The sequence below is a fragment of the Ambystoma mexicanum genome, chromosome 9, assembly GCF_040938575.1.
Source record: "Ambystoma mexicanum isolate Mex_15411 chromosome 9, UKY_AmexF1_1, whole genome shotgun sequence".
NCBI lineage: Eukaryota > Metazoa > Chordata > Amphibia > Caudata > Ambystomatidae > Ambystoma > Ambystoma mexicanum.
This window is the reverse complement of record NC_090931.1, coordinates 23402693-23417111: the sequence shown is the minus strand read 5'-3', so window position 1 is coordinate 23417111 and position 14419 is coordinate 23402693. Positions and strand designations below refer to the sequence as shown.

Here is a 14419-nt window from a genome sequence, read left to right as displayed (position 1 = left end):
ACCATGATTCCAGCTACAGCTACTTACTTTAGTGTTGTGGACTTAAAGAATGTGTTCTTTAGTATTCCTATACACAAGGATAGTAGATATTTGTTCGCGTTCACCTTAGGGGGACGCTCGTTTACATTTACTCATGCACCTCAAGGGTACACAGAGAGTCCTAGTATTTATAGTAGGGCTTTGAAAGAACTACTTGATACCCTTGAATTGCCCTCTACCTGTACTTTGCTTCAGTACGTTGACGATTTGCTTCTAGCTGCTGACTCTGAGAGTGCCTGTAAGGAGGGCACTGTGCTATTACTTATTCATCTAGCTAAACATGGTCACAAAGCTTTGCTTAAAAAATGTCAATATTGTTGTCAGGAGGTCGCCTATTTAGGCTATCTCCTGTCAAAGGAGGGAAGAAGATTGACACCTGAAAGAATAAAACACATTTCTGGCATGTCTGTCCCAAATACACAGAAGGAAGTGAGGGCCTTGATAGGTATGGCTTCTTACTGTAGGTTGTGGATCCCAAATTTTTCACTAGTGATCAAACCGATGTTGGGTTTGACGAAGAAGGGCATTTCTTCGCCATTGCCATGGAACGCGGTACACCTGCAGTCGTTTGACTTGCTTAAATCTGCATTATGCTCTGCACCAGTTTTGGGCAAACCAAACTATGAAAAGGCCTTTGTGTTGTTTGTGCATGAATGTGATGGATGTGCTTTGGCTGTATTAACGAGGGAAGATGGAGGGAATAATAGGCCGTGTGGTTACTTTTCTTCCGCCCTTGATCCTGTAGCATGCGCTTTGTCAAGATGTTTGTGCACTGTCGCTGCTGCTTCCGTGTCTGTAAAACAGAGTGAGGGAATGGTCCTAGGCCATGATCTAACCCTGATGGTGCCTCACTCTGTAGATGTTCTACTGAACCGAACTCAAACGCAACACCTCACTTCTGCACGGTTGACAAGATATGAATTGATCTTGTTTGCTCCTCACATTCAAATTGAGAGGTGTTGTGTCCTTAATCGGGCTGAATTCCTACCTTTTCCGCAAGATGCTACTTGCGGCGATGAAGTACCACATGATTGTTTGTATACGACCAAACAAGAGACAAAGGGGAGAATTGATTTGAAAGTTACTCCCTTGGATAATCTGCAAGAAGAGCTGTTTTGTGATGGCTCCTGCTTTAAACTTCCAGGTGGTACATCCACAGCTGATTATGCAATCACTACATTGAGCATGGTTGTGGAAACTAAGAGAATCACGCATAATTCTGCACAGGCTGCAGAGATTATAGCATTGACCCGAGCTTGTGAACTTTCCGAAGGGCTTGCAGTAAATATATAAATATATATACTGATAGTCAGTATGCCTTTGGGGTGGTTCACAACTTTGGGAGTCTTTGGTCAGAGAGAGGGTTCCTAACTTCGCATGGCACCAAAATTCAACATGGCTCCCTAATAGTACAACAACCCTCAGCGCTTACACTCCCTACTCAGTTAGCAGTTATGAAATGTGCAGCACATTGAAAGATTGTAGATGATATTGGAAAAGGGAATGCTTTCGCTGATCAGATAGCTAGACAAACTGCCACTGATCTCTTCACGGAGATCTATGTTTCAAGGGAATCGGTAGATGCTTATGCACTAGATGAGGGTGTTGGGTCTGTATGGGATATACAAGCTGCCGGCACCAAACTAAAATGGCCGGACACCTTACCGATTGTGTTACTAGCTATGCATACAACCCCTCAAACTAAGACTGGGCTCTCTCCATTTGAGGTGATAATGGGGAGACCTGCCAATATCTGAAACCTTCCAAAATGTCGAACTTTAAAGAATGTTGAAAATGTACTACTTTCAGATTATTGTAGCCAATTGACTAAAAACCTGTATTTGATTTATCACCAGGTACAAGAAGCTTTACCTGTGCGATACGAGAGACCGGACCACGGCATACGGCCTGGGAGTTGGGTGCTCGTCAAATCATTTGAGCGCACCTCCTGCCTCGCGGCTCGCTGGCGTGGCCCATTCCAAGTCCTGTTGGTCACCCAGACAGCGGTGCGGGTCGCTGGACGAAAGAACTGGATCCACGTATCACACATCAAGAAACTTCCTCACCCTGTGCCACACGCTACAGAAGAAACAGAACCCCTCGCTGACACTGCAACCAATGATCCCAAAGCAGTAAGCAGCACTGAGAGTGTGTCAGAGAATATCTCCGAGCCCGGGAGGCTTGGGGAAGCTGCCATTTTGTCTCCGCACTCTCCACAAGATTTGCACCCGGAAACGGCTGTTTCGAATTCAGCCCCTTCACTTGCCTCTGACACGTTGCTTCCAGCAGGAAGTGACGACATATTGTTTCCGGATCAATCAGCACCAGAAAAGTACGATATAACCTACGATCACGAAGATAGATTTATGGCACGGTTCGGCTGTGCATTCGGAGAAGGAAAAGAGTCATCGAGGGCTTGCTTTTTGCCCAAATTTGAGAAAGGGGATTCTGTTGGCTGGGGTAGTGGAAGGACTAAGAAGTCGCTCGACCGGGAGGTCGCCAGCAACAAACTTTGGAGTGTCCGTTTGAAGACTATGATGCCCGCCACCGCTACCGCTCGTATGGGACTTGTAAATAAGGGGGTGACCAACTGGGACGTTGGACAAAATGCCTGGGCCCTAAAAATGTATTGCTATATTTTTATAATGATATTTGGGTTTTTAATAGTCGCTGCCTTAGGATTGTGGTACCTCGAGGAAACTCACTCTCTAGAACTTTTGTTGCCTACTGAAAGTGCACCCATTGTTCCTACTCCCGTTGTACATTTGCATACTCTATCCCCTAGGGACTCTCAGCACAGACAAAAGTACCACAATAACACTTTACTGCGTATCATGAATGCTACGCATGCCATTTTTAATAAATCTATCTGTTGGGTCTGCTCACATTTACTGCAACACGGGGATAAGGGGTTAGGTTGGTATATTCATCCCTTACCATTGACAACTGCCTGCTATGCTTCGCTTAAAGCACTGTTCTTTGGCCGATGGAATGATAGCGTCTCAGGGAACTTTGATGGCACCAATTTGAATAGTTTTGAGAAACGTGTTTTGACTCCCCTGGGATGCTCGCTTTTTGCAAATAGGAGTAAACTGAATGTTGCTTCTATTAGGCCTTCTGATAAACTGTCTCGTCCTTTCCAATGTTTGATTTCCTTTAAAATGGATCCGATAGGCAATAAGGATGCCATGCCTCCTTCTTACACTGTTAACCATAGCCCTGATTCAGTTTCTTTTTGCATACAGAGGAATGGAACTCAGTCAATGGGACATTTTCTAGGTTGTGCCAACGTTGCAAATTTGACTGGGGAGAACAGACCTTTGTATGTAGGCGCACCTGTCTACTTTGTCTGCGGTAATGTAGCATTCCCATGGTTGCCCAGGGATTGGCAGGGAACCTGTTATTTAGGGATCCTGTTACCTGGGGTGTTTATAGCTAGTCAAAAGAAGTTTTGAAGGCTCGTCCACGGCGGGATGAGAATGGCGACACCCCAGCACAAGTCTTGGGAGATATAGCTAAATCAGTTGTGCCATTTTGGGGGCAGATAGCGAATTCAGAAGATATCAGAAAACTAGCGAGAGTACTGGAGAGAACCATCAACCGGACACGCACATACTCTATAATATGACGTTAGCACAAAAGGCGATAAGATTAGTAGCACTTCAAAACCGAATGGCATTAGATGTCATTCTAGCTGAGCGTGGTGGAGTGTGCAAATTAGTGGGGTCCGCTTGCTGTGTTTTCGTACCAGATTCCTCCCCAACTATCTTCAAGGCAATACGGAATCTGCACGTCCTTATTTCCAAAGTGCATGTTCCCGAGGGAAACTGGGATCTGAGCGCTTGGTTCTGGGACTTCTTGCGATCTTGGGGTTGGAAGGTACTTTCGGTCTTACTAGTTATTTAGGGAATCCTGTTGTTTCTTTGTTGCTGTATTCAGTGTCTACCTGGTATGTGTTCGATGCTAGGGGGATGTTGCGCACAAGCGATAGGTTCGATAGGACATAAAGTGTATGCCTCAGATAAGACTTCCAAAGAATATGTGTTGAAGGATATTTTAGCAAAAGACCTAATGACAATACATATTTCCGATAGTGATTCAGGGTGCATGGACGATGATGCATGAAGTTATTTGCAAGGAGATCAAAAGTAGTTTTTTAGCACTTGGCATAGGCCAAAAGGAGGGTTTGTCGAAAGAGAAAGTATATTGTGCCTCCTATTGTAATAAATATATTAATATTGGCCTACGCCAAGCTGCTCGAAAGTCGCTTGCAAAAGAAATCTGTGTTGCAAGGTCCTGACCTTAAATCCATGTAAGCCGCCATTTTAGGTCAAACCACCATTTTAGGATTCATTGTGTAAACGTCACCCTGTGAGCTAAAATAGTGGACAATGTCATTCCAGAATAGAACATGGCCGTCTTGACCTCTGTACATAGCTAATGTGTAACTTGCCTGCAGGCCACTTGTTGAGGTTGTGAACTGAGACCTTGTCCTTCGCTGATCTATGTGTAGAAGGATTACTCATGCAATGAAACTGATCCACAAGCATATGTTGAGACAATGTATTTAAATACTGAAAGAAGAACATCTGTTTAACTACATTGTATTAATGTTTAAGAAGGCCTGCATGGAAAACCTTAGAATACACAGTTATTGCATACGCTTGTTGATACATGTATTAAAGGACCAGTTATATGCGGTTGTTTGAGACTTGGCACAAACCCTAGATCGGTGATGTATTAATAGGAATATTACCCCGAAGTGGGGCTGGACATCGCGCCCAACAAATGTATAAAAATCGAATGCATTCTAATGTACAACATCTCTCACTGAACACACTGAACCACGCTGGAGTTCGTTGTGTTGTACTGAGGGCCGATAGCTATCTGATTTTGCTCTGTTTTTGTAACTGGATTCAGTATAAAATAAAGTACTCTGTATGTTCCTTTGTAACCCGTGTTCGATGTATTTCCTTTTGGGGTATTCAGCCTCGATATTTTATTTCTGTTTTCACAAGATGGCTGTTCAGCCTCGCTCCCTCCTAGGGCCACACATTGGTGGAACCCAAGAACCCGATTCCCCCATTGAACCAAAAAGAAGACTTTTTCCACAGTTCACCCCAACTCCTGCCCCCCTGGGCACTCACTGCCCTGCTTGGATGCTGCCTGGCTGCTCGAGTACCTTTGCTTAAGCCTGGCTGCTGCCTGACAGAAGTGCCCACCTCCAGCTCTGTACCCCCAAACACCGCCGGTTATGCGGTCAGCCCCTGCAGAGCCACATGGGAGGAACCCTGCCTCGTGCTTAAACGCACTGCTCCGCTGACACAATCCTCATCGCACTCCTGGATACATCAGCAGGTCCACTGGGTACTACTCCCCTGGCAATCCCGCTCCTTCTTCCCACCCATCTGCCGCCCCCATGGCACAGGGAGTGGCGGCGTCTCCTGTGATATTCTAGCTTTGGAAATGGAAACCCTTCCATTTGAGTGACACGAGACACACGCTGCACACAGCACAGCCCGAGTCTGATGCGGCATGTGTTACTATCCGCTTAGCCCAGAATGTCCAGAGAAACGATACAATAAACACATTTGGCAATTGGAAGACAGTCTGTCAGCCATTCTCCAATATATATTCCACCATAAACATAAAGCGCACCCCAGGGCGGCTGCCTACCCCATGGTGTTGAAATCGTCATCAGGCGGCACGTAGTCCTCGTCGTCACTGGTGAGTCCCAGCTCATTCCCGTAACACTGATGGACAAAGTGCCAGAGTTCCTTCGGGCATAGGGGCTGCAGAGAAAGGGGTGCACATCAGTGGGTGGAGATCACTGGCGGGGGTGGGCAAAAGGACAATGCGACACGAAGCACATACAGCAAGTCCAGGCGAAGCACAAAGAGCAAGTCCAGGCTAAGCACATACAGCAAGTCCAGGCTAAGCAGATAGAGCAAGTCCAGGCCAAGCACATAGAGCAAGTCCAGGCTAAGCACATAGAGCAAGTCCAGGCGAAGCACATAGAGCAAGTCCAGGCTAAGCACATACAGCAAGTCCAGGCTAAGCAAATACAGCAAGTCCAGGCTAAGCACATAGAGCAAGTCCAGGCGAAGCACATACAGCAAGTCCAGGCTAAGCACATAGAGCAAGTCCAGGCTAAGCACATACAGCAAGTCCAGGCTAAGCACATACAGCAAGTCCAGGCGAAGCACATAGAGCAAGTCCAGGCGAAGCACATACAGCAAGTCCAGGTAAAGCACATACAGCAAGTCCAGGCGAAGCACATAGAGCAAGTCCAGGCGAAGCACATACAGCGAGTCCAGGTAAAGCACATACAGCAAGTCCAGGCTAAGCACATACAGCAAGTCCAGGTAAAGCACATACAGCAAGTCCAGGTAAAGCACATACAGCAAGTCCAGGTAAAGCGCAGACACCAAGTCCAGGTAAAGGACATACAGCAAGTCCAGGCTAAGAACATACAGCAAGTCCAGGTAAAGCGCAGACAGCAAGTCCAGGTAAAGGACATACAGCAAGTCCAGGTAAAGGACATACAGCAAGTCCAGGCTAAGCACATACATCAAGTCCAGGTAAAGCACATACAACAAGTCCAGGTAAAGGACATACAGCAAGTCCAAGCTAAGCACATACAGCAAGTCCAGGTAAAGCGCAGACAGCAAGTCCAGGTAAAGGACATACAGCAAGTCCAGGCTAAGCACATACAGCAAGTCCAGGTAAAGCACATACAACAAGTCCAGGTAAAGGACATACAGCAAGTCCAAGCTAAGCACATACAGCAAGTCCAGGTAAAGCGCAGACAGCAAGTCCAGGTAAAGGACATACAGCAAGTCCAGGCTAAGCACATACAGCAAGTCCAGGTAAAGAGCAGACAGCAAGTCCAGGTAAAGGACATACAGCAAGTCCAGGTAAAGGACATACAACAAGTCCAGGCTAAGCACATACAGCAAGTCCAGGTAAAGCACATACAGCAAGTCCAGGTAAAGGACATACAGCAAGTCCAGGCTAAGCACATACAGCAAGTCCAGGTAAAGCGCAGACAGCAAGTCCATGTAAAGGACATACAGCAAGTCCAGGCTAAGCACATACAGCAAGTCCAGGTAAAGCGCAGACAGCAAGTCCAGGTAAAGCGCAGACAGCAAGTCCAAGTAAAGGACATACAGCAAGTCCAGGCTAAGCACATAGAGCAAGTCCAGGTAAAGCGCAGACAGCAAGTCCAGGTAAAGGACATACAGCAAGTCCAGGCTAAGCACATACAGCAAGTCCAGGTAAAGCGCAGACAGCAAGTCCATGTAAAGGACATACAGCAAGTCCAGGCTAAGCACATACAGCAAGTCCAGGTAAAGCGCAGACAGCAAGTCCAGGTAAAGCGCAGACAGCAAGTCCAAGTAAAGGACATACAGCAAGTCCAGGCTAAGCACATACAGCAAGTCCAGGCGAAGCACATAGAGCAAGTCCAGGCAAAGCGCAGACAGCAAGTCCAGGTAAAGCACATACAGCAAGTCCAGGCTAAGCACATACAGCAAGTCCAGGTAAAGGACATACAGCAATTCCAGGCTAAGCACATACAGTAAGTCCAGCCTAAGCGCACACAGCAAGTCCAGGTAAAGCCGATATAGCAAGTAGAGGCTATGCACATACAGCAAGTACAGGTAAAGCACATACAGCAAGTCCAGGTAAAGCGCATACAGCAAGTCCAGGTAAAGCGCATACAGCAAGTCCAGGTAAAGCGCATACAGCAAGTCCAGGCTAAGCACCTACAGCAAGTCCAGGTAAAGCACATACAGCAAGTCCAGGCTAAGCACATGCACCAATCCAGGTTAATCACATACTACAAATCCAGGTTAAGCACATACAGCAAGTCCAGGCTAAGCACATACAACAAGTCCAGGTTAAGCACATACAACAAGTCCAGGTTAAGAACATACAGCAAGTCCAGGTTAAGCACATGCACCAATCCAGGTTAATCACATACAACAAGTCCAGGTTAAGCACACACAACAAGTCCAGGTTAAGCACATACAACAAGTCCAGGTTAAGAACATACAGCAAGTCCAGGTTAAGAACATACAGCAAGTCCAGGTTAAGCACATGCACCAATCCAGGTTAATCACACACAACAAGTCCAGGTTAAATGCACAGAGCAAGTCCATGTTAAGCACATACTGCAAGCCCAGGTTAAGCGCACACAGTAAGTACATGTTAAGCGCACACAGCATGCCCAGGCTAAGCGCACACAGCAAGTCCAGGTTAAGCACACACGATGACTATAAAAACAAAACCAGAATAAAACATGTTTCCAGTTAGCCTTGAGAAGGGCGTGACTGCACCTCGGTGAAGCAATGCTGCTACCCTAAGAGTAAATGGGAGACGATGGGGCAAGCACCCAGGATAGCTGATGCCGCTACCCTAAGAGTAAATGGGAGACGATGGGGCAAGCACCCAGGATAGCTGATGCCGCTACCCTAAGAGTTAATGGAAGACGAGGGGGCATGCACCCAGGACAGCTGATGCCGCTACCCTAAGAGTTAATGGAAGACGAGGGAGGCCTGCACCCAGGACAGCTGATGCCGCTACCCTAAGAGTTAATGGAAGACGAGGGGGGCCTGCACCCAGGACAGCTGATGCCGCTACCCTAAGAGTTAATGGAAGACGAGGGGGGCCTGCACCCAGGACAGCTGATGCCGCTACCCTAAGAGTTAATGGAAGACGAGGGTGGCCTGCACCCAGGCCAGCTGATGCCGCTACCCTAAGAGTTAATGGAAGACAAGGGGGGCCTGCACCCAGGAAAGCAGATGCCGCTACCCTAAGAGTTAATGGGAGAAGAAGGGGCCTGCACCCAGGACAGCTGATGCCGCTACCCTAAGAGTTAATGGAAGACGAGGGGGGCCTGCACCCAGGACAGCTGATGCCGCTACCCTAAGAGTTAATGGAAGACGAGGGGGGCCTGCACCCAGGACAGCTGATGCCGCTACCCTAAGAGTTAATGGAAGACGAGGGTGGCCTGCACCCAGGCCAGCTGATGCCGCTACCCTAAGAGTTAATGGAAGACGAGGGGGGCTGGCACCCAGGCCAGCTGATGCCGCTACCCTAAGAGTTAATGGAAGACGAGGGGGCATGCACCCAGGAAAGCTGATGCCGTCATCCAAAGAGTTAATGGAAGACGAGGGGGCATGCACCCAGGAAAGCTGATGCCGTCATCCAAAGAGTTAATGGAAGACGAGGGGGGCATGCACGCAGGAAAGCTGATGCCGCTACCCTAAGAGTTAATGGAAGACGAGGGGGGCCTGCACCCAGGAAAGCTGATGCCGCTACCCTAAGAGTTAATGGGAGACGAGGGGGGCCTGCACCCAGGAAAGCTGATGCCGCCACCCTAATAGTTAATGGGAGATGAGGGGGCAAGCACCCAGGTAAGCTGATGCCGCCACCCTAAGAGTAAATGGCAGACGAGGGGGGCCTGCACCCAGGACAGCTGATGCCGCTACCCTAAGAGTTAATGGGAGACGAGGGGGCCTGCACCCAGGACAGCTGATGCTGCCACCCAAAGAGTTAATGGGAGACGAGGGGGGGCATGAACCCAGGAAAGCTGATTCCGCTACCCTAAGAGTAAATGGGAGAAGAGGGGGCATGCACCCAGGAAAGCTGATGCAGCCACCCTAAGAGTTAATGGGAGACGAGGGGGGCCTGCACCCAGGAAAGCTGATGCCGCTACCCTAAGAGTTAATGGAAGACGATGGGGACCTGCACCCAGGAAAGCTGATGCCGCTACCCTAAGAGTAAATGGGAGACGAGGGGGGCCTGCACCCAGTACAGCTGATGTCGCTACCCTAAGAGTAATTGAGGGTGGGGAGGGGGGGTCATGCACCCAGGAAAGCTCATGCCGCTACCCTAAGAGTAATTGAGGGTGGGCTGGGGGGTGAGGGGGGCCCAGCCAATGAAGCCGATTCTAAGAATCAAGCACTGCAGCGGGTTTGAGGCTCGCATGACCTGCGCCCCTCCCCCTCCCCACAGGAAGCCGCGCTTTGCCTCCGTACCTTTTCTAGGAGGGCGTTCTGCCAGAGCCGGAACATCATCATGTACGTCCGGTCGCGAGCGCCAAAGGAAGTGAAGAAGTGCTGCAAGGAAAGCGAGACAGGGATGAGCTACTCCCACAATGCATTGAGTCCACGGACACGCCGTTTCCTATGCACTGCACCAACTCCAACTCAACTCTGGGGCGCGCCCCCTCAGCACCGCAAGCACCTTATTCTGACCCTCTGTATCATGCACTCATCTCCTGACGTGCATGCGCCATGAGTGCCATCTCCTGACATGTATACACCACGAGGACCATCTCCTGACGTGCATGCGCCATGAGTGCCAGCTCATGACATGTATACACCACGAGGACCATCTCCTGACATGTATGTGGCATGAGTACCATCTCCTGACATGTATGCGCCATGAGTGCCATCTCATGACATGTATACACCACAAGGAACATCTCCTGACATGTATGTGCCATGAGTGCCAGCTCATGACATGTATACGCCACGAGGACCATCTACTGACATGTATGTGGCATGAGTACCATCTCCTGACATGTATGCACCAGGAGTACCATCTCCTGACATGTATACACCACAAGGACCATCTCCTAACATGTATGCGCCATGAGTGCCATCTCATGACATGTATACGCCACGAGGACCATCTTCTGACATGTATGTGGCATGAGTACCATCTCCTGACATGTATGCGCCATGAGTGCCATCTCATGACATGTATACACCACGAGGACCATCTCCTGACATGTATGTGGCATGAGTACCATCTCCTGACATGTATGCACCAGGAGTACCATCTCCTGACATGCATGCACCAGGAGCACGAGTACCATCTCCTGACATGTATGCACCATGAGCACCATCTCCTTACATGTATGCACCATGAGCACCATCTCCTTACATGTATGCACCAGGAGTACCATCTCCTGACATGCATGCACCAGGAGCACGAGTACCATCTCCTGACATGTATGCACCATGAGCACCATCTCCTTACATGTATGCACCATGAGCACCATCTCATGACATGTATACACCACGAGGACCATCTCCTGACATGTATATGGCATGAGTACCATCTCCTGACATGTATGCGCCATGAGTGCCATCTCATGACATGTATACACCACGAGGACCATCTCCTGACATGTATACACCACAAGGACCATCTCCTGACATGTATGTGGCATGAGTACCATCTCCTGACATGTATGCGCCATGAGTGCCATCTCATGACATGTATACACCACGAGGACCATCTCCTGACATGTATGCGCCATGAGTGCCATCTCATGACATGTATGTGCCATGAGTGCCATCTCATGACATGTATACACCACGAGGACCATCTCCTGACATGTATGTGGCATGAGTACCATCTCCTGACATGTATGCACCATGAGTGCCATCTCATGACATGTATACACCACGAGGACCATCTCCTGACATGTATGTGGCATGAGTACCATCTCCTGACATGTATGCACCATGAGTACCATCTCCTGACATGTATGCACCATGAGCACCATCTCCTGACATGTATGCACCATGAACACCATCTCCTTACATGTATGCACCAGTAGTACCATCTCCTGACATGTATGCACCATGAGCACCATCTCCTTACACGTATGCACCATGAGCACCATCTCCTTACATGTATGCACCAGTAGTACCATCTCCTGACATGTATGCACCATGAGTACCATCTCCTGACATGTATGCACCATGAGTACCATCTCCTGACATCTACCCAACTCATGAGATGTACGTGTCATGAATACCATCTCCTGACATGTATGCATTATGAAAAATACCCCTGAGATTTTTGTGCTATGGACCCCCTCATAATATGTTTGAACCCTAGACTCAGGGACTCATTGTGAGTCCCCTGATATCCCGCTGGAAATTCCTGTGGGATAGCGGGAAACTACCGTACTGTCTCTGCTGCCTAATATCCTGGTATTACTGAGATATTACGGGCAGCGTAGATGCTGGTAACTCCCCATTCCATGGAGTCGCACAGGAAGTGACAGAAGTGGTGTGCTGTTGACAGCTTCAGTTCCGTTTTCACCGTGCACTGAGCTTTGGTGTGAATATCGGATCAATGCGAGATCACATGTGCTGTAGGTGTGGCTTATGTGTTGTTTGTTTGTTGTTGCGGTGTGGTGAAGTGCATGCGGTTTGCTGTGCGAGAAGAGGGTTGTGTGGATTATCGTGTGAGTTAGGTATGCAGAGATTCGAGCATAGGGTTAGTGGGTTATGTGTCTCTTAGTCCTTATAATTCTTGTTCTGTGTATCCGGTTGCCCTATAGGTAGGCCTATTTTTCACTTTTCTTTCCCGTTCGTCTAATTGTGATGAGCGATGGTGTGGCACGTTCCCAGCTGTGGTGTTTTTGAACTTGGTGTAATAGGTGTCTAGATGCAGCACTGGCTAATATTCACAATCTTGTCTAGATGTGACACAAGCTAATATTCACAACTGTATGTGCCCTGAACCCATTTCCTGAGATGGATGTGCCATGAACCCATCTCCTCAGATGTATGTGCCCTGAAACCAGCTCCTGAGATGTCTGTGTCATGAACCCATTTCCTGAGATGTACAAACCATGAACCCATCTCCTGAGATGTACAAACCATGAACCCATCTCCTCAGATGTATGTGCCCTGAAACCAGCTCCTGAGATGTCTGTGTCATGAACCCATCTCCTGAGATGTACGTGTCATGAACCCATCTCCTGAGATGTACAAACCATGAACCCATCTCCTGAGATGTACAAACCATGAACCCATCTCCTGAGATGTATGTGGCATGAACCCATCTCCAGAGTTGTACGTGGCATGAACCCATCTCCTGAGGTGTATGGGCCATTAACCCCTCTCCTGAGATGTATGGGCCATGAACCCATCTCCTGAGATGTACACACCATGAACCCATCTCCTGAGATGTACACACCACAAACCCATCTCCTGAGATGTACACACCATGAACCCATCTCCTGAGATGCATGTGGCATGAGCCCATCTCCTGAGATGCATGTGGCATGAACCCATTTCCTCAGATGCATGTGGCATGAACCCATCTCCTGACACATATGTGCCATGAACACAGCTCCTGAGATATATGTTGTTGAATCCTGATATACTGACATGTATGTACTTATTGACCTATTTGAGCCCTAGACTATGTATCCTGGAGTAAACAATGGGCTCCATGACGAACCCCATGTCCTGACACGTGTGTAGTATGAATCCCATCTAGTGACATGTTTGTGCCATGAACCCTGCCTGCCTGAGTGATAAGTGTCATAAACTCTACGCTCGGACATGTATGTACCACGAGCCTTAAAGGCATGGTCTAGTAAAAATTTTTATTTCAAAAATAGATAGGCCACATTAAAAAAAAAATACTAGCATCCTCCGTTTTAAAACTTCCTATGTAAAATTTTGAGATATTCAAGCTCAAAAGAAAGCACAAGGGCGCCGCCATTTTGTGAAATGGAGGCCCTCCTGTGCTGGCTTTTGCGGCACTAATGAAGGAAAAGCCAGCCAGCTGTAGTAAACAAAGTCTACCGCTGGGTGGCTTTCCCTTCATTAGTGCCGGGACTCGGAGGACGCGGACCGGAGACCAGAGCAGGAAAGCTGCAGCTGAATCTCGGTAAGTGCTATTTATTTTTTTTACAAAAAATAAGCACTAGCTGCGGTTTTTTTCTAAGTTTTCCGGCCTGGAGGAGCCCGGAAAACTTAGAAATAAAACCGCAGCTTTAAAAACGTTGTATTTATGTTTGCGGTCGCTTTTGAAGCGACCGCAAACATAAATACAACGTTATTGTGTTGGAAAACGCTTCGGTTTTTCGTTCCAAGTTTCTCAGGCTCCTCCGGCTCGGAGGAGCCTGAGAAACTTGGAAAGAAAAACCGCAGCGTTTTCCAACACAACCGCGTGTGTTTCTGCCTGCTGTGGCTATCACTTTGGGTCTCCGGTGCGGAGACCCAAAGTGAAAGCCACAGCAGGCAGAAACACTCGCGGTTATGTTTACATGCCGCGTAGTGTTTCTACCTGCAGCTGATTTCCCATTTCCCCGTGGGGAGCCCGAGAGCCCCAAATGGGAAATGCTACGTTGCCTGCCTGAATCTGCTTTTCCAGGAGCCCGAGAGCCCCAAATGGTAAAGCAGATTCAGGCAGACACAACACGGTTGTTTTGGAAAACGCTGCGGTTTAAAAACCGCAGCGTTTTCCAACACAATAACGTTGTATTTATGTTTGCGGTCGCTTCAAAAGCGACCGCAAACATAAATACAACGTTTTTAAAGCTGCGGTTTTATTT

General features: G+C 48.2%; 1 protein-coding gene across 12 annotated transcripts in view; it reads right to left on the bottom strand.

Annotated features, from left to right (window-relative positions):
• GRAMD1B (GRAM domain containing 1B) overlaps positions 1-14419 on the bottom strand; it is a 1544984-nt gene that overhangs the window by 189191 nt on the left and 1341374 nt on the right. For 11 of the 12 annotated variants that reach the window (XM_069614089.1, XM_069614090.1, XM_069614092.1 and 8 more), the window contains 2 exons: positions 10083-10163; positions 5716-5831 (listed from right to left, as the gene is read on the bottom strand). The exons of the other annotated variant lie outside the window; for it this stretch is intronic. In XM_069614089.1, coding sequence (XP_069470190.1) covers positions 5716-5831; positions 10083-10163 — 197 coding nt within the window. The remainder of the gene's footprint in view (positions 1-5715; positions 5832-10082; positions 10164-14419) is intronic. 12 annotated transcript variants of the gene reach the window in all.